Source organism: Hesperophylax consimilis, chromosome 18 (assembly GCF_061612785.1).
Source record: "Hesperophylax consimilis isolate HC1 chromosome 18, BYU_Hcon_1.0, whole genome shotgun sequence".
Taxonomy (NCBI): domain Eukaryota; kingdom Metazoa; phylum Arthropoda; class Insecta; order Trichoptera; family Limnephilidae; genus Hesperophylax; species Hesperophylax consimilis.
Window position 1 is genome coordinate 12,319,671 of NC_142853.1, and position 23,418 is coordinate 12,343,088.

General features: G+C 34.4%; 1 protein-coding gene across 2 annotated transcripts in view; it reads right to left on the reverse strand.

Moving 5' to 3' along the window:
- The window catches only part of Sema2a (Semaphorin 2a), a 1,027,416-nt gene that overhangs the window by 91,560 nt on the left and 912,438 nt on the right, over positions 1 to 23,418 (reverse strand). For both annotated transcript variants that reach the window (XM_089642321.1, XM_089642320.1), the window contains 4 exons: positions 14,373 to 14,460; positions 14,157 to 14,208; positions 13,467 to 13,529; positions 7,003 to 7,110 (listed from right to left, as the gene is read on the reverse strand). In XM_089642321.1, the coding sequence (XP_089498447.1) occupies positions 7,003 to 7,110; positions 13,467 to 13,529; positions 14,157 to 14,208; positions 14,373 to 14,460 (311 nt within the window). The remainder of the gene's footprint in view (positions 1 to 7,002; positions 7,111 to 13,466; positions 13,530 to 14,156; positions 14,209 to 14,372; positions 14,461 to 23,418) is intronic.

Here is a 23,418-nt window from a genome sequence, read left to right on the forward strand (position 1 = left end):
AGGAAGGAGTGAACATGGGTCTTGAAGAGTCCCATGTTGTAGGAGGGAGGAAACACAGAGGCCGGCAGTTCGTTCCACAGCCGAGCTGTTGAACTTAAGAACGAATCGTAGAAGCGACCCGTTCTCATGTGACAAGTGTCAACTGTGTACAAATGTTGGGCGCGCGTTTGGCGTGTATCCCGACTACGCACCGGTGCCGAAGAGATCAATGACGCTAGTTCCTCAGAGCATCTTCCATTGTAATACCGATAGAACAAGGACAGCATACCTACCTGACGCCTGTGCTCTAAAGATTGCAGTCCGTTTGTTAAGATTGGGGAATCTATCAAACGGACCGCCCGTTTCTGCACAGAGTCAAGGGTTTTTTTCAGGTATTTTGGGGCTCCAGACCAGAGATGGCTGCCAAATTCGACAGTAGGGCGCACTTGCGATTTGTACAGGGTGAGCAGTTGTGTACTATTAAAGTATCTGCGGGCCCTGTACAGTACGCCCAGCTTCTGAGAGGCCAACTTTACTCTAGCTTCGATGGAGCCCCCGTACCTGAGCTGGTCACTTATAGTTACACCAAGCATATCAATGGAAGGCCTGTTCGGAAGATTGCTTCCGTTGAAGGAGACTAGATTATCATTTGGATCCCTTTTAGACGTAATCAGACAGGATTGGGTCTTTGAAACATTAAATTCGACGAGATTATTTTTACCCCAGGAGGAAATACTCTCGAGATAACCGTCCATTCTCTGCTTCAAAGCCCTCCGAGCCGTTGGAGTTTGTGTGCCCTTTGGGGGCTTGTCAAACAAAAAGCTATCATGAACTGTACTGTCATCCGCGTAACAATGAATCGGTGCACATGTCAAAAGGTCATTGATGTGCAACAAAAACAAAGTTGGAGACAGAACCGATCCCTGTGGGACGCCAGCATTTATGGAGTGCGAGGAAGAGGTGAAACCGTCAGCAACCGCCTGAATCGACCTATCCCTTAAAAAGTCAGCAATCCACGTACACAGGGATGCGGGAAGTCCGGAAGAATGCAATTTGTTGACAAGTCCTCGGTGCCAGACCCGGTCAAAGGCCTTGGATATGTCTAGTGCGACCGTTTGGGTCTCACCGTGACGTTCCAGGCACCGCCCCCAAACATCACATACGCGAGAAGATCACCGCACGAGCGGTTCCGCCGGAATCCGTATTGACGGTCGTTGATAATTTTGTTCTTCTCGAGGTATGTGAGCAGTTTGTCGTTGATCACACGTTCCATCACTTTGGACAGAACTGATGTGATCGCTATGGGGCGGTAGTTGGCCGGGTTGGAGCGGTCACCTTTCTTGGGAATAGGGTGAATTACCGCTTTTTTCCAACCAAAGGGCACAGTGCCACACTTCAGGGACATTTTGAAGAGCTTTGTCAAAACTGGAACTATTTCCGCAGCACACCTCTGCAATACCAGGGCAGGTATTCCATCAGGTCCACTAGCTTTGTTAACATCGAGCCCCCGTATGACGTGGAGTACATCCCGATGCCGGATCCTCAGCTTTTTCATATAGAAGCCGCAGTGAGGAACCGACGGCGGAACAGCACCCCCGTCGTCGAGGGTCGAGTTTTCCGCAAACATTTTCCCTAAAAGGTTTGCCTTTTCGGTGGCGGTGTTTGCTAGTGAGCCGTCAGGTCTGGTAAGAGGTGGCAAACTGGGCTTGCAAAAATTTCGAACTATTGAGCCCGCAAGCGACCAGAATGCTCTGCTGCCATGCGGGCAGGCAGTCAGCTTTTTGCTGATCTGCAGGTCGTGTTCGAATTTTGACCTATTGATGATTCTCTTGCATTCCTTTGCCGATTTGTTGTATGCTGATCTGCTTTCGGGCGTTCGAGATATGAGGCGTTCGAGATATGAGACGAGATTGTTCTATTCTCAGCCAATTCTGGTGGATAACATAATATAGTTTGATAATAATTAACTTAAGTTAAAGGTATATTAGGTATATACTTTTAAAGTATTTTTTCAGATGTGAAACACCGAGCAAACTCAGCAACATAAAATATTGCTAATTTATTGAAAACTGGTCAATTTTTTCGTATTTTTGTTAAAACTGGACAAGAGGCCTTTAACGAATGAATTGACAGATTTCCTTACAAACTATTGGTAAGAATAATATATCAGGTATAAAAGATTTAACAGTTTTTGTTTTTGTTTCTTCTTTATTTCTTTTAATAACTTTTTACTAATGTGTGTCCTTTTTTCTTGTAAACTTATATCATTTTACAGATTGAACTACGACTGCCAATAACTTTCATAAGTCTAAATGGCTCGAATTATAAATAAATTAATACGGTAAATTAGGAATAAAAAAAAAGAATTGTTCAAATATTTCAGCATTTCGTCATTGTATTTATCAGGAAAAGCGCAGCTGCATTAACACGTGCTTTGATATATTCTGAATATACTAATATTTTAATAAGAAATGGCATGCCATCACGTTTTTAACAGGATGTTAAGTCAGCAATACTCATTTTTCTCCGTGCAGATAAGGATGGTACTATTTGACGGACCTAAATCGAAAACGAGATGGGAACCCACGGTTAGCTGTTTGATCTTTCCCATACTAGGCAAACGTTGAGAAAATAGCTTAAGTCGATTATCCATCCCATTCTCAACATCAAGTATTACTATCTAGCTATAAGTCAAAACAAAGTACGCAATAAGCAAGGCGATTGGGATATAAAGTTAACATCTCAGTTAATAAAATTTACAAGCAAATATTAAAACATACGGCGGGTAAAGAAAACCAAAGAATATGAAATCACAATAAAATAAACACCCAAGTTGCCGACACTAAAACTGAACTGAATATTGAACTCTTTCTTGAACACTTAAAACTCAGAAATATCAAAAACCTTCAGAAAACAATGTAAGTGTAAATTCAAGTCTCCGTGAGAAACGAGTAGGTTCTTAAAGATACTGCCGAAAAAGCCATAAGCCGAAAATCAATATATTTTAATTAAGCATTCATCCAGATTTTATCTGGATCAATTATCTCTCCCCAACGAAGCCGTAAAAAAATCACCCCAAAAGGCATTAGAACGCATTCAAACCCTCTTGGAAAATATTCCCGAGCAGAGATTTTAGTAAGTTTCTTCAACCATTGAGATCGTTACTAAATGTTTCATTTTGCATAAATTACACATTTTTTTTAAATCAGGGGTCCCGAAAATCACCTTCACGTGTGTTTAATAGCTGTTGCTGAATGCACGCAACATGCTTTTTAACACAAGAAAACTCGATGATTTTTAAATAAAAAAATTAGAAACCCTGTTGTAGAGCGGTTACAACATACCTAGATATCGAAAATGATGATCAAATGTTTGATAAATGATCGCCTACAAATTAGAGATAGCCTGGGGGTTTGATACTAAGCTAGCAGTCGGCTGGATGGTGTTTGATACTCACAACGATTACTCCATATTAAAATGGCTAGTGAAAAGGCCTGTGCTGTAAAATTTTTTTTTTTTTTTTTAATGATACATCTGACAAGAGTAGTGCCCTGTGTAGTTCCGCACAGTGGAACTATACAGGGGACAGGAGAACTATATCGCCACCCGGTTTGGTATGGTTGTGAGGCAGGTTAAGGTAGGGCTTGTAAGATAGGGTTTATTAATGCGGGTCTTGAAGTGGCCCGGATTACATGAAAGAGGAAAAATTTTAACTTAACTATCTTAACTATGTAACTCTGTCTTCGCGCATAGTTTTACTTCGTTTTCATTCTCGTATTCTCACATTCGTAGAAACCACAAAGTAATTTACTTTACATAATATTAATAAACGCTACTTAAAAATTGTTCACGTGAGTACTGAAAAAATAGTAAAAATTCAACTCCCTTTTGGTGATATTTTCACTAAAAATGAATTTTCAACTTTATTAATACCAAAAAATAATATTGAAAAAAACTTTTCCCAAATGCGATCATACCGGTCCTCTTCGTTTCTTTTGCATTTTCAGGGCAGATATTCAAAAGATAATAATTGAGTTCTTAAGTAAAGATCGGACACAAACTACGCACTTGACTTAAAATGCCAAAGTTTATCTTTATTTCATCGTTACCAAAAAAACTTCGATTCTAAATTTCAAGAAAGTTTAAGATTAAAATGTTTGGGGTGCATGGCTTTGGAGGTTCTATTCTGGTGGCATAATAAGACAGTTCTTTGGATGAGGGTGGGGTTTCATGGGGGAGGGATGGGGGTTTGGAGGTTGCTGTCGGGGGTTTGATAAAGGTGGAAACGGAAGTGGGTGTGGAGGAGGGGTGTCAGGTATGGCGGAAATCTCACCCTAAGTTTTCGCGCACGTTTCGGCCATAAAAATATTATTGAGTGCAGCTGAGCGTGAAACGCTGACTGATTTCTGTTAGAGATGCTTCTTCTTAGAAAATGTATTGAGTTTAGTCAAAGGCATAAAGAATGTTATAAGAAATAACTTATTTTATTTTTTACGTTCGTAATTCCAATAGAAATGAGATTTTTCTTTAAAGTACAAAAAACTTAAAACAAAGTTATCTTATATTACTGCCATAATCTCCACCCTCCAAGCTAGATATGTGACAATCTAGCATCATCCAATGATACAACAATTTTTAATTTGATTAGAGAAATAGGGAACTCCAGCAAAATGAATATGGCTGAGAACTTGATGACAAACTAAAGGCTGTGAATGAAAAATAAAATTATTGGTTTATATGGCAGAACAGATAATCTGGTAAATGATAGACCAAATGGCATGAATGCATTATTGCTGGGATATTTTGCTAAACTGAAAACAGGAAGGAATAAATCAAATAGAAGCACCAGAGTAGAAATGAAGCAAAGAGATTCCCAGCAGAATAATTAAAATGGTAGGCCGTAGCCAAAAAAAACAAATTTTGCAAGGAGATTTACACCCAGCAACGGGTAGAGCAAAGCTATAAAAAAGGTGTCCTTGGAATCATTCTGGTTCATAGAGATTCACAAAAACTTTTCTCTAAACAAATACTATTTTACATCACTGGGGACTTGGGGCAAGAGAATTGGTTCTATGAGGTTGTCTCCTATTTTTATTTTTATGTAGATGTAATTTCAAGAGAATAATTTAATATCGAAGATAAATTAGGTTTTCGGTGTCACCAAAAATGACGAAAATATGAGTTTCAAAGTGAGCTTGGTCAAAGCGACACGATTCAGTTCAATTCATAATTCGAAAGGCAGTGCTACAGTAATGCCGCGAATGTATTGTAATGCCAATTGCTTTTCGACCAACCGCAAATATCATCATTTTGAGGGCTTGTATTGGTAATTACTATTTGGTATTTTCCAAAAAATTTAAAAGATGTGCCCTCGACATACCTACTCTAATTAATTTTTATGCGGTTCTGAAAACTTAAAATTTGGTTTGTACGAGAAACATCATTTGAAGCGTTTGCTAGTGTTGTAAATATATATACATGTATGGTGAAAGATCACGTGTTTGACAGTAAATAAACTAATTACATATTAATTACGATCAATAACACCGTATAAGAGGACATCATAATGCCTCGCAATCAAACATATCCGAAAAATCCTTTGAAGTAGATCATCCACTCCCGGTCTCAGTAAAACTGAGCCGGAATGAACAAATAATTATTTAGCCCTCCCCGGGGATGATTCAAAGACATGCAAATTTGAAATATGCGCAAGTCACTTGCCCAAATATTGGATGTAAATATTACATCTACTGCTTAAATAAAGCGGGGCGTTTAGAGGGCTGAATTATGTAACTGAATAGGATGCAGCGCAGATATGAACCTGCCGCTGAGAGCTCCGTTGAAATTTTTCTTATTACATGTGTCCTTAATGAGAAATAGAGAGCGTTTTTAATGGAGATAGCACCAGAATATCCTGAAGCATTATGTATATTTAAAAAAAAAATCATTATTTTCCTAAAACTCCAGATTTTACTGTGGGATTCAAACCAATTTGAGTAGCTTCTCTTTAGGATTTTATTGTCGGATGCAAACCAATTTGAGTAGCTTCTCTTCAGGATTTTACTGTCGCATTCAAATTAATTTGACTAGTTTCTCTTTAGTATTTTATTGTCAGATTCAAACCAATTTGAGTAGCTTCTTTTAAGGATTTTATTGTCGGATTCAAAATAATTTGAGTAGCTTCTTTTAAGGATTTTATTATCGGATTCAAACCAATTTGAGTAGCTTCTCTTTAGGATTTTTGAGAAGTCATTGATTATTATTTGTCCCCTTGGCCATTCACTTAATGTTCAATTCAATCAAATTATTATTGTTTTGAAAGATATTACAAAAAAAACTTTGAATACGTTGTAGAGATCTCAAAGTTACAAACAAAAGATACGGTAATTACCGTCCTTTCGATTTTGTACTAAACTGTCACGCGTCTCGTAAGGTTGTTATAGAATGCTTAGTAACATATTATAGTGACCTAACTTCACCTGATTAGCCATCTAGACTAATTTTTTGGAAGTACCGTTAATGTTTTAAAATGTTTTGTCTCTGATCAATAAAAGAATGTTCAATCAATCTATCTTTCAATTTTAGTTTAATCCTGCAGATGGCATCAATTTGTAAATCTTAACTACAGAATTTAGTTTTCCCGGTGACATCCTCTAGTTATTTCTTCATTTTTAGGGGTTGAAATTTGAAATCAGGGTGCAACATCAACTAACTGAAATATTATTCAAGTACTTCGTTTTGAGATCTGAAACCACAGAACTCAAATTGATTATTTCAATTTTCAAAATGATGCTTGTTTTACAATCAATTTTCGGGGTTTTGAAGTGTGATTGAACAATTATTTTTATCATTCCAAAAGTCCCCATTTTTTGCGGAGTTCATTGTTTGCTTGTAAATTGACTTGTTTCGTCGCCTTTGTATTTCTAAATAGGAATAAAACTGTGAAATACGTGTAAATATCTAATCTTATGCTTTGCAAAGGTTTTTTATGTTTTCGAAATAAATAGACAAAAAGGTACTTACATAAACTACCCAATCCTTGGGGCTGTGTGCGTTGGTGCCACAGAGGTACAGTCTAGATCCTTCACCCATTGGCTGGATTACTCTGATGTGGTTTCGACAGTCAAAGTGCTGAAAAACAAAGATGAATTAATAAGGGTATTCAAATCATGACAAAATCATATCAATGAAATTAAGTACTTTTTTACATTAACCTAACACAGGAGGGCACGAGGAAAATAATTTCCCTCGGGGCCAATGTCATCTTCGGGAATGCTGTATGGAGGGTGTTTTTAAGGAACGGACGGAGAGGAGGTTCTTGGAAGGAAAAACATATGATGGGTGGGTAGGAATCTAGGGCTCATTGTGTTGGCATCCGCTGCGACACAGGGCGATGCGTCGAGAGTGACAAGTTTGAGAGGTCAAAAGGTAGCCTCTCTCTTTTTATCCGGTACGCCACTCTGCTGGTGGGTAGTCGCATTCTGAACACACCTCACCAGATGAACCCGGGAACCCCTGCTAAATCACCTACGTAGCGAACAACTTGAGGTGAACTATGGCAGATGTGTTGATTTACCGACTAAGCTATGGACCTGGTTTTGAAATATTTTATTGTAAAACTTTAAAACAATTTTATGTTCTTTAATTTCTTGTCACTGAGACGTGTCATATCATGAAAGTAATATGAAAAACCAAACAAAAAATACCCTTACTTATTTCTATTTGTTCATAAATAATGTTAAAACACATACTTTTATGAACACCATTTAAGCAAGACACACAAAATATATATAATTTAATATTTTAAGTAATTACTAACGCAACTTATGTAGATTGATATTATAATCAGTCTTCTTTAATGAGTTTTTTAAAAAGCACATGTGAATAACCTAAGGACTATTAATTGGTGTTTATTGTTATTTTATTAGTTTTAGCTTTTGAAAAAACTCCAGAATTTTTATTTGGAGAGTTATAATATGCCCTGGACAGTCACTATGCCAGTGTCCTTAATTTGCAGGCAGTAATAATAATTCTAGGCCTATAACCTAGGTAGCAATGGTATTTATCTATCTATGAATCTGTATATCATCGACAGCTCTATCTTACTGGTACAAGTGCCATCTGTGAGTATCACCTCACACTAAAATATAGGATACCACAGGAATATTTAATAAATTTCTTATAAATACAAAATATTGGTTTTAAATGTTTTCATATTTCTTAATTTACCACTAACTGCGTAAAATTTACTTAGTATAACGTCCCTCTTATACCTATTACCTATGCATACCAATAAAATACTTGCTTGCAAGGTATATTTGGTATTTCTGAATTCGATAGCATATATTATGCAGGTACTAACGCATACATTTAAATAAATTAACATGGTTAGTGTTCGGAGTAAAGACATCAAATCAAATAAAGCCCTTCCTTGTCTCAAATTTCTCGAGAAGCTTCGGACGGAATGGCAAACAAAGGACGAAGAAAATACATCACGAGAGCAAACTTAATAAATTGATTATTTTCTATGTGAAAAAATAATAATAATAAAATGACAAGAAATGGAAGGTTTCTTTTCAGGAGCTGATATGAAAGAAATCATGAAATTGGAGTAGGTACCTACCTATCTAACTAAATTATCTGGAATTATTTCCGGCCGTTCGCCCGCCTTTTGACATTATTTATAACATCAATTCGAAAGGACGTTATTTAGGAAGAGAGATGAAATAACAATTCTTCAATAATATTTACAATATTTATCCGCTCTGATAAATAATATATTATGAAGTATTAAGCGTTGAACGTTCTAATAGGAATTTCTACGTAAATATTTGTAGTTCGAAAGGTCAATTATTGCATTACATAGGTACAAAAAATAGAAAAACAATTCAAACAGAGAAAATAAATTAAAAAAAAACCACTTCAATAGAAAAATTGGCCGATGTTCAATACCATTTTTTTAAATGTACGATATTTCTCTGAGAATTTTTAAATTAACAATTCGTTGCCTTAGAAAACCCACTGAGGTAGTATCGTGATTTAATTTTGAGTTACTATGCCGAGTTGAGATTCCTCCTTCTTTAGTCGACGTTTTGAAGAGTGTTACAGTATTCATCATTAGGGCAAACGTGTAGATGTGTTGCGCGCGTTAATCCTCCCAGGTTAGGTATTGCGGTATAATAATCAACGAAATTAATATGTAGTTTTCTGCGATTAATTTTGGTGTAGTCGCATAATTACTGAAGCTATTTAAATCCCAAACAAATTACTAATATTGATAGGGAAGACGCCGGGGCTAAGTTGATAATTCTTGGTATCAGGTACTTGATAAAAACTTTAATTATTATTCCACATATCCTTCATTTATCTCTACTTCTCAACCTTTATCTTACCAATTTTATTATTAGTCATTTCAGTCTCACAACATCCAGTTTTGTGTATTAACACATAAAACAATATAAATAATTCATCCACCGCATTTATAAAATCTACGAGAGCATGAAGTCAGAAAAAACTCCGGTCAATTTGGTTCATCACGCGATGCTGTGACGGGGAAAGATTGGAACTATCGCTATAAAGCCTTCAGTGCGTCAAATATTTCACGGGGCATTCGTTTCAGGGACATCAAAGAGACTTTCGGAAGGGAAAAAATAAACACGAAGACTGATTTTATTTCATTTTATCCGAAATCACGGTGCTTTATACGTTTAACGTATTGATTTTGAGGAATGTTTGATGTATTTAATTTATTGTAATGTTAAGTTGAATGGAAAACAATATAGAAATGATTTATTTGGGCTTTTCAAATAGGTACAATAATTTATCTATATCATAATATATATTAAATTACTTTTTTGTATAAACTAATCATATATCTTCGTAATTTGAATTCTTCTTCTTTTTTCGTATGTTAGGGGGAGGGGGGAGGGGGTGAGAGGTTACCTCATCAATCCCGCCGGGGAATGAATACAGCGGGCATTCTTTGACCACATGTTAATTTAAAATTGTATATATTTTTTCTAATTTTATTTCCTTTGATAATTCGCTAAATATCTGCATTGCTCCGTATATAATATATGTACATACGATTTTTGATTTTGTTCGTCTGATCAAAGTTATATCATTATTCGATTTTTTTTTATCTGGAGACTATATTGAATATCTGGAACACAACTTAATTAAAACGGACTTGCTTTGTCACAGTTCAATATTAGCTTTAAAAAAAATATTTTGTTGATAAGAAATTTAATAGGAAAGAAAACTTAAAAACTGGAAGCAAAATATGTCATTTTCCTTAAGTATAAAAATAGATTGTGATTTTGGTCTCCGATTTGTGATCATCACAAATTCATCACGGCAAGGTAGGTGAAAGATTCACTATAGATATCTACTGCTGGATTCAGTGCGGCTGGTATAAATATTTCAGCAAAGAAAAAATAATTGTATTGGCAATAAAATCGATGTGAAGATATGCATATATTTTTATTTAATTAAGTGTTCGAAAATTGAAAACAGCATTGGTTCTACATCTCGTTTTTTGGATCGTGTACAAAACTAGTACAGATTTAAGAAAGTTCTGAGTTTTTTGTTCATTGAATGTTAAAGACATGTCGCTTAATTTTAAGCTAAGCCGCAAGGTGAAACCTTTTCAACAACACAGTTTAAAGGTACCGGGAGCCATTCCTAAATGCACCTGTTCTAAAATAGGCTACAATCCTTCCTTAAGTATTCTGGCAAGAACGTTAGCGAACCGAGCCATCGATGCAGGACTCGTAAAGCATTTTGTGCTACAATAACTGCCCCATAAATTTAACAAAATGGGCGAAACGTTTTTACCATTTTTATAACCCGTCCTACACTTATTTTTTTCCTTGAGTTTTATTCCCATTACAGGTCACGTGTACCGGATGTGGCATATTCAATTGAGACATTTATACGTAGCGATAGATTTATTAATCCAAATTCGGTACACGGAGGGTAGTCAAAGATACAACATTAAAAATACATCATATGCGAGAGCACGATTATGTTTCGGCTAACGGCTTTTAATGCTATCCAATGATTTATACGCAATGGAAAAAAGGATTAAACACTAGTATTTTTATAAACATAAATTTAAAAGCCGAAAAAGTTGTCATGCGTAAAAATAACCTTGCTGAACATAAATTACTAGATTCGGTACAAATAATGTACGATGGGTTTAAAAAACGCTCCTTTGTGTACAAAGTTTATCACAATTATTTGTTGAATTCAATGTAACGGAATATAAAATTCACAGCCGCCCTTGAATAATTCAACCTACTATATTGACGACTATCGCGTATGTGCACTACATTCGTTTTAACGCGATGGGGTAACATAATATTAATGTCGAGACTTACACGGTTGTAGTGCATATTATGCGATATGCGCTACAAGCGTGCAATTTCCTGTAATGCCGTTATCGCCGCGGAACGTGGAGCATATTTTTGCAACAGTTTGCCTGGCGACCGCAGATAAAAATATCAATGTTGCATGAAACGCGGAGTAAAATTGTGTGAAATTATGTACAACAGCTTTTCCCTTTGACTTTCCGCAAAATTTTCCGATACATGATATGTTATGGCGTTCCACAAGGAAATGTTTTGGTACCAGTTAAAATAATTATACTTTTTTGTCATTTAATCAGTGATTTTAAAGACGAATGATAATTTATTTGTGATTTTTACGATATTCTCATCATATCAACTGAAGAATTGGGTGAAAAAGATGCATTTTCGCTAAAATGGCGTCCTGAGATAATGGCATTCAAAGTTTTTAGGAGAGTTTCGATAAGTATTAAGAATAATGTTATTTTATTACAATGAACAATAAAGAAGTGTTCAATATACTCAAATAAACATCGTCATAATTTTTTTTTAAATTATGTTCGAAATACTATTTTTTAGTTTACCAAATTAAAACTATGCAAATTTGAAATACGACAAGAAATGACAAGTTGACTGTGCATCGCCCATGCCAGGTTTTGCAGTGGATCGGGAGGGAACAGAGGACGAGTAAAATACACTAGAGTATTTAAATACGCACAGAGACTATGTCAGATGTATGTCAGATTGACATAACTTTTTTTCAGGCGGATAAAAAGGGAACAGACTATCGTTTAATAATAACATATCGTTTAGTTAATAACCGAAACAAAATGGTGCTAGGCCGATAACGCATCATTTCCACCCAATGCTTCAATTGAAGACATGTAATAAACTAGAACCTAAGCATCGGAAAAACGAAAAAATATTAATACTTTTAGAAGAACTGGGTATCGCGTTCAGCTATATTGAAATGAAATGTGATGAACCCACAGACATAAGAATATATAGACTAGAAATTAAAGGTGAGGGGTAAAATCAACTGTTGAAGAACGAAGGGGGTAAAGCTGACTGTGATTCGTCAGTAAATCAATCTGACAGTATATAGGCATCTCGCATTTTAATATCACCATTTAGTTTTTAAAAGTAAAATCTGCTTTTGAATGAATAGACATTTTTACATGGGAGCGCAAATTACTCGCCACGTTATGAACAAATTTGCGAAGTCCAAATTCGTAAAAAAAAAATTCTTCTATTTTCAGAGTCGAATATTTTGTTTACGTATTTAGTTAAGACACTTTTATAAGTGTTCATAATTTACTTCCCAGTAACAACGATGCGCACACTTGAGAATCGCTACATTCGACCAGATGTATCTCGATGTAATAGTATATGTTTCTACAACTGATTCATATTATACGATGTGAATAAGCTTAAAATGATGCTTACATATGGAATGTAATACGACAATTGGGTTTATTCTCTTTTTCACATCTATTTTTACAAGTTTTCATATCACAAGCCACTATTTTGCTGTGTTATTTCATAAAATGCCTCGACCATAGCTCGACGCTAGTTCGAACAAGAATGATGACGTCACATTCTCAAGAGTCACGGGAAGCCATACGCGAGTCCAGCCGGCTCCAATGGAACCGGTATAGGGAGTGGGGAATAATACGCTTTTAATCACTTAGGGCAGGTCTACTAATATTCATATGTCTATGGATGAATCAAATAAAATACATTTTTGTTTTTAGGAATCATATATTACGACCATGATTAGACATAGCACTTGTAGGCACTTATTTAGGTTATTGGTGTAAGCATTCAGAACATTTTCTGATATTCAACTCTAAAAGTATTTTTCGGTACTTACGACCTATTTTATTATAGACAATTAATGGATGACATTGATAAGATAGCCAACTAACATTTTGTATTCATTTGAGATTTTTTCACAGTTACTTTAGTTGAATTCAATTGAGTAAAATCAATTTTGTGGATAGGGTATACCACCATAGGTACCCACGCAATTCCATTTCAACTAGCATTTTTGTTAGTAAAAAAGATTTGTATGTATGTAGGTACTATAAACCAATCATTTTTTTAAATGTAGAAAAAAATCCTATTTGTTGCACTTACCTCGGACTTTCCTTTGGATACGCACTGCGCCACATTGCTTGGCTCCAAATTGAGGGCATCTCTCTGCAGAGGGAAATGAAATATATGAAATCAAACAACATTTTTTACAATAATTTTCTTAAACGTTATTGAACAAAAAAAATGTTCGTTATAGACAATGCATCAAGGGCCTAGATTCTAGCAAGTTATTCGTTATAGACAATGCATCACAGGCCTAGATTCTAGAAAATTATTCGTTATAGATAATGCGGCAAGGGCATAGATTCTAGAAAATTATTCGTTACAGAAAATGCGGCAAGGGCCTAGATTCTAGAAAATTATTCGTTATAGACAATGCGGCAAGGACCTAGATTCTAGAAAATTATTCAACTGAAAATAATGTTATCAAAGTAAGTATATGTTTTTTTAAGAATCTGTGGAAATTTTATGATTATATTTCACTCTTATATTCTTGGGCTCATTTAAATTATAAGTTTTTAATTAAGAGATGGAAAATATAAACCGAAAATTGTTCAAGAGTCAAATTCCTTCATTGCCCAAATTAATTTGGTTGCCATGGGAAAAATTACTATCGGTTTTATGCAATATGGGTTATTTCTGGGAGTTGGGAGAATAATATTAATACAATATAGTATAATATTCTAACGGTTTTGTCTTAACAGTCTGTAAATATGGTATAGGTAAACTCACCTCACAGTATGATTGACTGATGTTACTCAGATTCAGCCTGAAAACTCGATCCCTGGAAAAAGAAACATTTTGAAAAAGCAAACCAGTACACAGTAAGAATAATTTGCTACCTCAACATAAATCTTTTAAGGTATGTAAACTGCTCTTTTTATGAATAAGTTTATTTTATTACAAAAACTTCACATTGAGATTAAATTATAAAAAAAATAAACTTACATTGCTCCTACAAATAAGGTGTCCCGTTTAGCGTCCATAAGAAACGTCCTGTAGTACATCATCCCGCATGTGAATTCCCTTACATGATCTGGAAAATAAAGAAAAAATACATTATTAATACGGATTAATTACATTATTTTTCCGATTTTATATCCGGGTTAAATCTTCCCCATGGGAAAAACTAAACCCTTCTACACACTTTTCCACAAATGATCATCTAGTCAATCAACATTATGCAAGTGCATTATATAAGCAAAATAAATACAAAACAATACAAGAACAACACGTCAAGTCACCAGAGATCAAATGGGAAAATAATTCACCGACTCCAGATATTTTCATATCAGAGGGTTCGGCTCGGTAGAACTTCTAATAGGGCCTATAAATCCTGCTGATCCCTCAACATAAATATTTAAAAAATATTTCGTTATCCTACATGTATTCAAAATGACCGACTTTTGCATCTTATATATAAATTTTTTGATAGATCTAATACGCCTAAATTTATAATGAGAGAGCTAGGTATAATGCCAGTATCCGAAATAACGAATGATAATATTTTTATAGTCTGAGAATGCCAAATTCTTTTTATTTCATTTCCTAAATCTGTGTATTTTCTTATTTTTTCATTAGCAGATCATTTATTATTAATAAAATTAATTACTATTTATTATTAATATAATTAATAACTATTTATTATTAATATAATTAATTACTATTTATTATTAATATAATTAATTACTATTTATTATTAATATTATTAATTAATATTTATTATTAATATAATTAATTACTATTTATTATTAATATAATTGATTACTTATACAATCGCGCAAAAATTAAACAGACCAACACATTTGATACTATGTCGGTGACAATGCAATGAATGCACAAGAATTTATCTAAGATAGAAATTGATAAAATTGTACTTCATTGAACTCCAAAGCTCAACATCACTTCTTGATTATTTAAATAAAGCATTTTCTTTTCCACGACTGCTGACAACATACAACATACAACACATCACTCTTGTATCTAGCTTTGTCAGTACATTCACGATTAACTTTTATGCCTTTGTATTTTCACTATGTTTATGTCAGAATAATGTAAGATTATAGAAAACAGCATGGATTGGGTTGCGAGAGTTGCTGGATTGTCTGCGGGGATACGGAAGAACACAATTTTTTTTCTCTCAGAAACTTAAAACATTTTTTCTCGGAAAAATTGCAAAACGTTTGTCAGTTCAACCACCAAGTAAAACATTTAATGATAGTTAAAAAAAATACTTATACCAGATTAAGTTATCTCGCAGTACCACAGAGACCGATTTTCGATTAACCTAATGTAATATCAGATTACTCCAAACCCCAAATATGAAATATTAGTTTCCTAGACTGCACGAAGATTAGGTAGGTATTTTTTAAAAGCATCTCATTCGGACAGGGTTATGAGTTTGAAAAAGCCTTTGATATAGGCCCGCTACGCCGGAATTATGTTCGTTGTATGCTATCAAAGGAAGTATGTTCGACGGAATCGCTATTAGATTTCGAAGACTCGTTATTCGGCGTGCCGGCTTCGTACCTCGGTCTACCATACTACGGCGTAGAGAGGGGTTCTTTTTATTTAAACGTTTCATCATGTGAAGTATTTTTGTAGAGGACGATACAATTTAAAATAAGAAAAGGTTTAATGCACGAAAATTATATTTTAATGTAGTTTTCTTCCTATGCTTTAGACGGGACCAAAATATTTCTTGGAATAATTGTCTGCCTGGGTTTATAAAGATATTTATAGTGAAAAGGTATATCTACCTTTGAATTTTTAATAGCTTCACCACAATAAATGAAAAACAGCTATTACGAATAGAATCTTACATAAAATTTGCTGCAAATTAGGGCGTTCCGCAAGGAATGGTTTTGGGATCATTTTTCTAGTTACTATCCTTACCGCTCGGCTTCACTATTATAATAAAATCTTTTTTCTTCATGAATAGTTGAAAAATATGAATTTAACAATATGGCATCTTAATTGTATATGAGATAAATACATATTTTGAAACGCCTTAGCTTATAATGGATGTGTTGTAATTATCTCAGAACAGTTGCGTTAACCCTAAAATCGATAGGAAATAACCTTTATTAGTTTCATGGTGCCATGGACATCTATTCGGGAGATTTGTTTCTTGAAACTTATTCTGGAAATATACATTTTTAGCTTTATAGAAAAAGATTGTGGTAAGATAGTGAGTTAATTTTTTTTTCCATAACATACAAAAATATATTTTTTAAATTCTGACAACATTTTACATAAATATAAAAGGGGTTGTTTTTATTAAGGACTTTAATCACTCCTCTGAAAGATACGGATTTCCTACCCGGTGATATGAATGCGGACTGGGGGTTTGAAAAACGTAAGGGGCGTTAATTTTGGGTGGCAAAAGGGATGGATCATTAAGGCCCTGATTGAAGGGTCGTTGGATCAGGAGAACCAGAGGATCATTATTTCAACGTAAGAATGGCAGATATTAAAAAATATATATGTTATTTACATTGTACTATAAAGCACATGATGAAGTGATTTAGATAAAATTTTCTTGACGTCATTTTTAATGTGTCTAGTTGATACCTATTTAATAACCTAGTTAATATTATGTTACCCTATGTATTTCTTAGAACTGGACATAATTTCACCATTGTTTGTTAATACCGTTGTAAAATTGCAAAAAATGATAAATAACAAACCGACTTGTTGGCGATACGCCTGTTCATAGTTGACGATAAGATAATTCGATAAAAAAAATGAAATGCTGTTGAAATGAACTACTTTGTAATACTTTTAATCTGGTCCACTCCAATAACCATATCAATACATTTCCTTTAACATCCTCTTCATCCCGCCTCACAACCGAAACACGGTAGCAAAATATTAACAGTATAACATGGGAGTTCTCATGAGCTGTCAAAAAAAATGCAAAAGTAAAAGATGAAGAAAAGAAACCACTTATCCATAAACTATTGTCGAACACTATAATAATATTTCTATCACCTTCTCAAACTTCCAACAGAATATTTATCAGTAACACTAATATCAAAATGTAAACAATAGCCAAATAAATCTCGATAAACAGTTTCGATTTAGTATCATGTAAATAATCCCATTGTTTAATTCCCATCCCCGATCCAACCGGTAAGATTTCCCGGAAACAAAGCCTTCGCCGGGGGATGAAAGCTCGTTACCCTCGAGTTATTTAATCTGTTTTACCCCAGCGGACATTACCTCCGATGACCTATGCTGTAATACCCACAACTTCGATTTTTAGGGTACAGGATGCAGCGTTATGATGATAATATTATTCCTAATAATATCGAATATAATGTTATTACAAAATTTACTTAGTTGAATGTCTACACTATTTTTATTCTAGTTATGGTCATTAACACCTAAATCCTAGATGGATTAATATTTTATATCTTCCCTATTCCATCGATATGCTAGGTGTTACCCTGAGTAAAATTTGTACCTAAAAGGTTGACATTTATTTGTCAATTGAGAACGGGTCATTTTTACGACTCGTTCTTGAGTTCAACAGTTCGGCTGTGGATCAATTTGCTAGCCTCTGTTTTTGTCTCTCCTACAACATGAGTTTATTTAAGACTTCAAGCGTTTGTTATTTCACGGGTAAGTTCTGTAGGTTTAAATAATATTTGTTTTACATTATTATTAACAAAATGATGTGAAACAATATAAATTGTTATTTAATACAATAAAAATAATAAATACCGCTTGTAAGGTATACCGTATTGCCAATCAAAGTGATGATTCTCCAAGAAACTACCCACTCAACGTAAATATCAATAGTTTTGTTTAGTCTTTCATTCGTGAAGAGATTTGCTTTATTTCTATCATTGTGGACGAAAAATTAGCTGCCGCCTTGAAATAACCTCATACAAAAAGTGCAATAATTTTTATATTGTTTTGCAGGAAAAGAGCGAAAATCGATATAAATATCATTAAAGTACCCATATTGATGTTTCGGTTTCCGTGGTCGAGGGGTAAGGTTCTCGACTAGCAAGTATTCATGCAAATTTGTTGTATTTCACAAGTTGCTCATTTAAAATAATATATAGAATATTTGCGGTACGTTCCAGAAAAGAAAGATATTTTCAATATCGCCCTGGTGTTAGACCACCATTCAGAATTGAAACCTTACTTGAATTGGCTTTGGCCGTGTTTGAAGACCTTTTCCCCATCTCCTTCACCTCCCCCCTATCTTCAGTCTTACAACATACCCCAATTGGGGATGCCATAGTCTCACTGGCTCCAGATTGTTGGGAGCAGTTGAGACTCTTATGCGGTTTCATATACAAAAATTACCCCTGTCTCATTATTTCTCAATTTTAGCTGCATTTTAAATGTAATTTTACTCCTTGACCACTGCAACAAATTCTCCAACCAATTCCTTCAGCATCTATCCAGACTTCCTCCAATAAGCCATCTAATCACAAACCTTTGTGAGCGGCTGCAGCGATAAAATCACAGAGTTAAATGCACTCGCAAGGCAGCACGGGGATAATTCAATACAACCCGTGTATGCAGCTTTTATCGCCCCCGATAAAGGTGGTCTAGTGTCTACCTATTCGTCGATTGTTCTATCAAGTGTTTTTGATAAGTTTGTTTAGGACATGGCATCGCTGGGTAGGGAGATAAATTATGTTTTATTTGGCTATTATTATTGCATTGTTGTCAAGTACACGCTAATATAATACTCTAAGGGTGATGGCACATGTACTCTAGTATGAATCAATCGTATATTCTTTAGATAAGTCTTGGTAAAACTTGAAACGAACGAGTCGTGACTCAAGTTTTAGTATTTTAATTTGGAATATCAGAAAATACATAACCTCACGTTTTTCTAATATTTTTATTTAGCTTTTTTGTAACCTTATGATGAAACCTTTGGCTTTGAATATTTATATTTTTTATTAAAAGAAAGGTTTAAACAAAAGTGGTATTTTTATTTTATTTAAAAATGCACCACAAAGTATTTCTACAAATATTGAAGAACGTGATATATCAGTTCTCAGTTTATGAATAAATAAGTGAAATGATCTGACGACCATTTGTAAATTAAATATTAAATTAGTTGCCATTCATTTAACCCTGAAAACACACATTTCTACAACTATTTTACTACTGCAAAAAATGTAAAGCTCTCACGTGTTTATATAAATATATTTATTACTCTTCCATTTGCCGGGACATATAATTTGAGCGCAACTGGCAGTGGTACAATTGGCATCACTGTCACCGCGTGACACGTAATTTCATACAAGCATTCTCCCTTTTGACACGACTAAGGGAATCGAGGCTCCACCCTACTACCACTGAAAATATAAGCCGATAGAAGTGTATTGTGGCGTGTCCGTGAGCTCCAAGTAAGCGAAAATTGTACTTATTCTGCTGAAATTGATCGAACACTTCTAAATCTATTGTTATTATGCCATGTAGGTACTACACACTTATAATGTATACTCCTTTCACTCCAGTCAGCAGAGATAAAAAAGGCATTTGCGTTGCAAAAAAGCTGGTTGAAAATCATAAAAAATAAGCCGCACTCATTTTTCTCCGTGCGGCAAACAAAAGTTACTCCGCTTATTTTTTGTTAAATTTATTGGTCAAAATTAAAATTAAAGAACACATTTAAATTATGAAATTGGTGAATATTGGGGACATCAGTTTTTTTTCAAATCGGTAAACATATACGTTCTAGGGATTGTCTAATCAGTGGGCTTTGCATATTCTCGCATCAACTTTCCGCGCAGTGTCACGTTGTTTCAGAATGTAAGTCAAACATGTCCGATGTGGAAAAGCATAATAAATCTCCTTTATCGTTTATCATTCTGAAATAATGCTGAAAAACTGATTGTGTTTTCACTATCTTTCTGTTATTTTTTTTAACAGACGTTCATTAAGAGCAACATATGCGGTGCCTGTTTCAAACAAAAATAAATGATTTGGATTTAGGGTTGAAATACCGAACGATTGATATATTTTTTTATGAAAAGATATGTTGTATCTAGTACGCCGGAGAGTTTTTCTTGAGTTTTGTTTTCAATATTACCAAAAGCATAAGCCACCAATAATGTCAACATGGTCTGGATTTAAAATAAAAACAAACAATAATTATTTCACAATTGATAATTTAAACAGAAATAATTATTTTAATGAAAAAATCTTCGAAAAGCGAGCTTTAAAATCTTCCACCAGCTGCCTTGCAAGTATGATGAAATAATTTAAAGGTAAATTAACCTGGTTTTTTTGCTGTATCCTGCCACGTGTTGCTGAGGCTCAGTCTGTCTGTGCAGATAGAGAAACAATAGCGCGTGTTGCTTTTACTTTTAACAGATGGCGCTGTTTTTCAAAAAGCATCTTCGTCCAAAGATGTATGTTTTAATCAGTAGATATATTATGTAACAATATATCTACTAATATATTATTAACTATGAAATTTATGATATATATATTTAAAAACATACACATATTCGAATACAACGTTTTGTCAAAATTTCAAAGCAACCGGCGAAGAACTTTTGCGGACTTCATTTTTATTTATATAGATGATTAAAAATCATTCTTCTTCCCCTACTCCTTTTTAACTGCTAGCCTCTGTGTTTTTTTCCCTTCTACAATACAAGTATCTTAAAGACTTCTTCCTCCAAGATGACATAGGCCCTGTGGAAAATTATTATCCTCGTGGTCTCTTGCGTGGTATATTATTTTTGAACCCGCGCACATTAAATTACATACTCTTCCCTTACTTCGCAGAATTGACAATGATATTCTTAAAATTCTGACCCACTTGTTTAACAAATTCATACTTTCCTTCATAGTACAAACATCACGTCTTCAAAAATGGGTGCCGTCCCATGAAGCACGACTTGATACTAATCAAACTCCTATTAAAAGTTACAAAAAGTCGCAATTGAGTTCGTTATGACATGTACTGGGGTCACCGAAGTAGCATTGGCCAGTGACGCTTGAAGGCACATTTTTAAAGTGATTGGTCCCGATTCGAGTTAATAATAAGAGGAAGAAAATATTAAAGAAAAAAAACTAACATATTAGTAGCTTCTAAATTTTGAAAACGAATTGTAATATATAATCATACAATTTGTTCAGAATCAGTGCCCATCCACAGACAGCAGCATCTTAAGAAATTGACTTTCACATACAAAGGCCACCGTTTCGGGTCCCTCGCCCGGGGCAGGTACCCAGCTCGCCGGCTAAAACGGCAATCGAGCATTAAGCGAATTGTTAACGGACCCATTGTATCAATTAATTGCTCCCGGTACCACATCTACGCGGGCCTTTGAATCGCCGGCGTCGTGTTGACGGCCGATGATTGTTCTAACGCAAGACGTGCTACGCCGTAATGCTATGCCGTAGCCGTAGCCGTATTGCTACACCGTAATGCTATGCAGTAGCCGTATTGCTACGCCGTATTGCTACGACGTAATGCTATCGCTGTAACGGTCGCATTGTTCACGAGGGATTATACGTAGACATGGCGTTGCAAAACTAAATCGCTTCCCTACACATTTTTATATAGCTGCTGAATAAAATGTTACGTTTTGTTTTTCTTGAAATCGGTTGATAAAGAAGGGATCAGATGCTTTTAAAAAATATTCAATTTTAATAAGTGTTTTTCCTTTAGGTTAGGATAATTATTTTTTCAAATGGATATAACTTAATTAACTTCAAATTTTTTTATGATTTAACATTTCTTTTGAAAACTCTTAGACAACAAACATATACATTTAATTATAGCAATGAATTAAAAACTTTCAGATTTTGGTTAAAATTAATATATTCCAACTGTTTTTAAGTTAGCAACGCGGACCTAGAAAACCAGTTAATATGTTAAAAAAAAAAAATTACTAGTTCAAACCCGTGAGATTCGCGGAAATCGTAAAGCTGAAAGTATATGACCGGTCAGTGGTTGAGTGGGCATAGCGCTTGGGTCTCACCCGAGCGTCGCGTGTTCGATTCCTCGGCTGGCTAAGTCCTCCATCACAACACAAGCAACATTTTCGGCTTTCTGTGGTGGTAGTAGGAGATTTTCAAACATTGTTGGGTTATTCGTAACCTGGGAATGTTTGTCTTTCTTTTAATAAAAAAAAATATATAAATATAAAAATTAAATAATTTGTTTTTTTAAACTTAATATTGTCAATTTTCTTTATTTATTTTTACTGACTATAATCAAAGAGACGACCAGAATTACCTTTCTTATCGACACTGTAACTAAACTTTAAAAATAATTAGCTATTCGGATTTGGATCTATAATTATTTGACACATTTATAACTGTCCAAACTTTAAACAAAACAAATAAGCATTATTTCAAATAAAAATAAAATATTAATTAATTAAATAATTTGGAAACGTACTTTAATTTAGATATAGGTATCAGTTCCGATTTTAAAAATAAAATATCACAGAACTTGAATAATTTTACTCGTTATGCAGGAATGAAATTTCAAATCACGCATCGCATGCATCGACAATCGAAATTAGTACGTTTAATTAATGCATCTATCTTGATAACATATTATCGTCCATTGTAGTTGTGAATTTTTTTCTTTCAAGTTGTAAATTCACGTTAATTTGAAGAGTTACGTAGGCTTTGGTCTATCACGGTAAACACTGAATAATCCTCAGCCAAAAGATAGAATAAAAAAAGACACGCGATTACTGTCGATTAAATTCCCAACGCTATCAAATCACTTCCATGGACAAAGCTTGTTCGATATTATGATACGATTTCTTGAGGCAATCGTGCAAATAGACACGCAGAGCATAGATAATAGAATAAGTTACCATAGAAAAAGGCAAAACAAATCCAGAGACAATCATACCATAAATATGTAAAACGGCAACACCTGTTACTTGTGACGCTTAAATTTTATCTCGAGAAAAATCTTTTACATGACAAATTTATGTGCACATGAAAGCATATTTTTTTTTACTGGGAAAGTGATATTTCT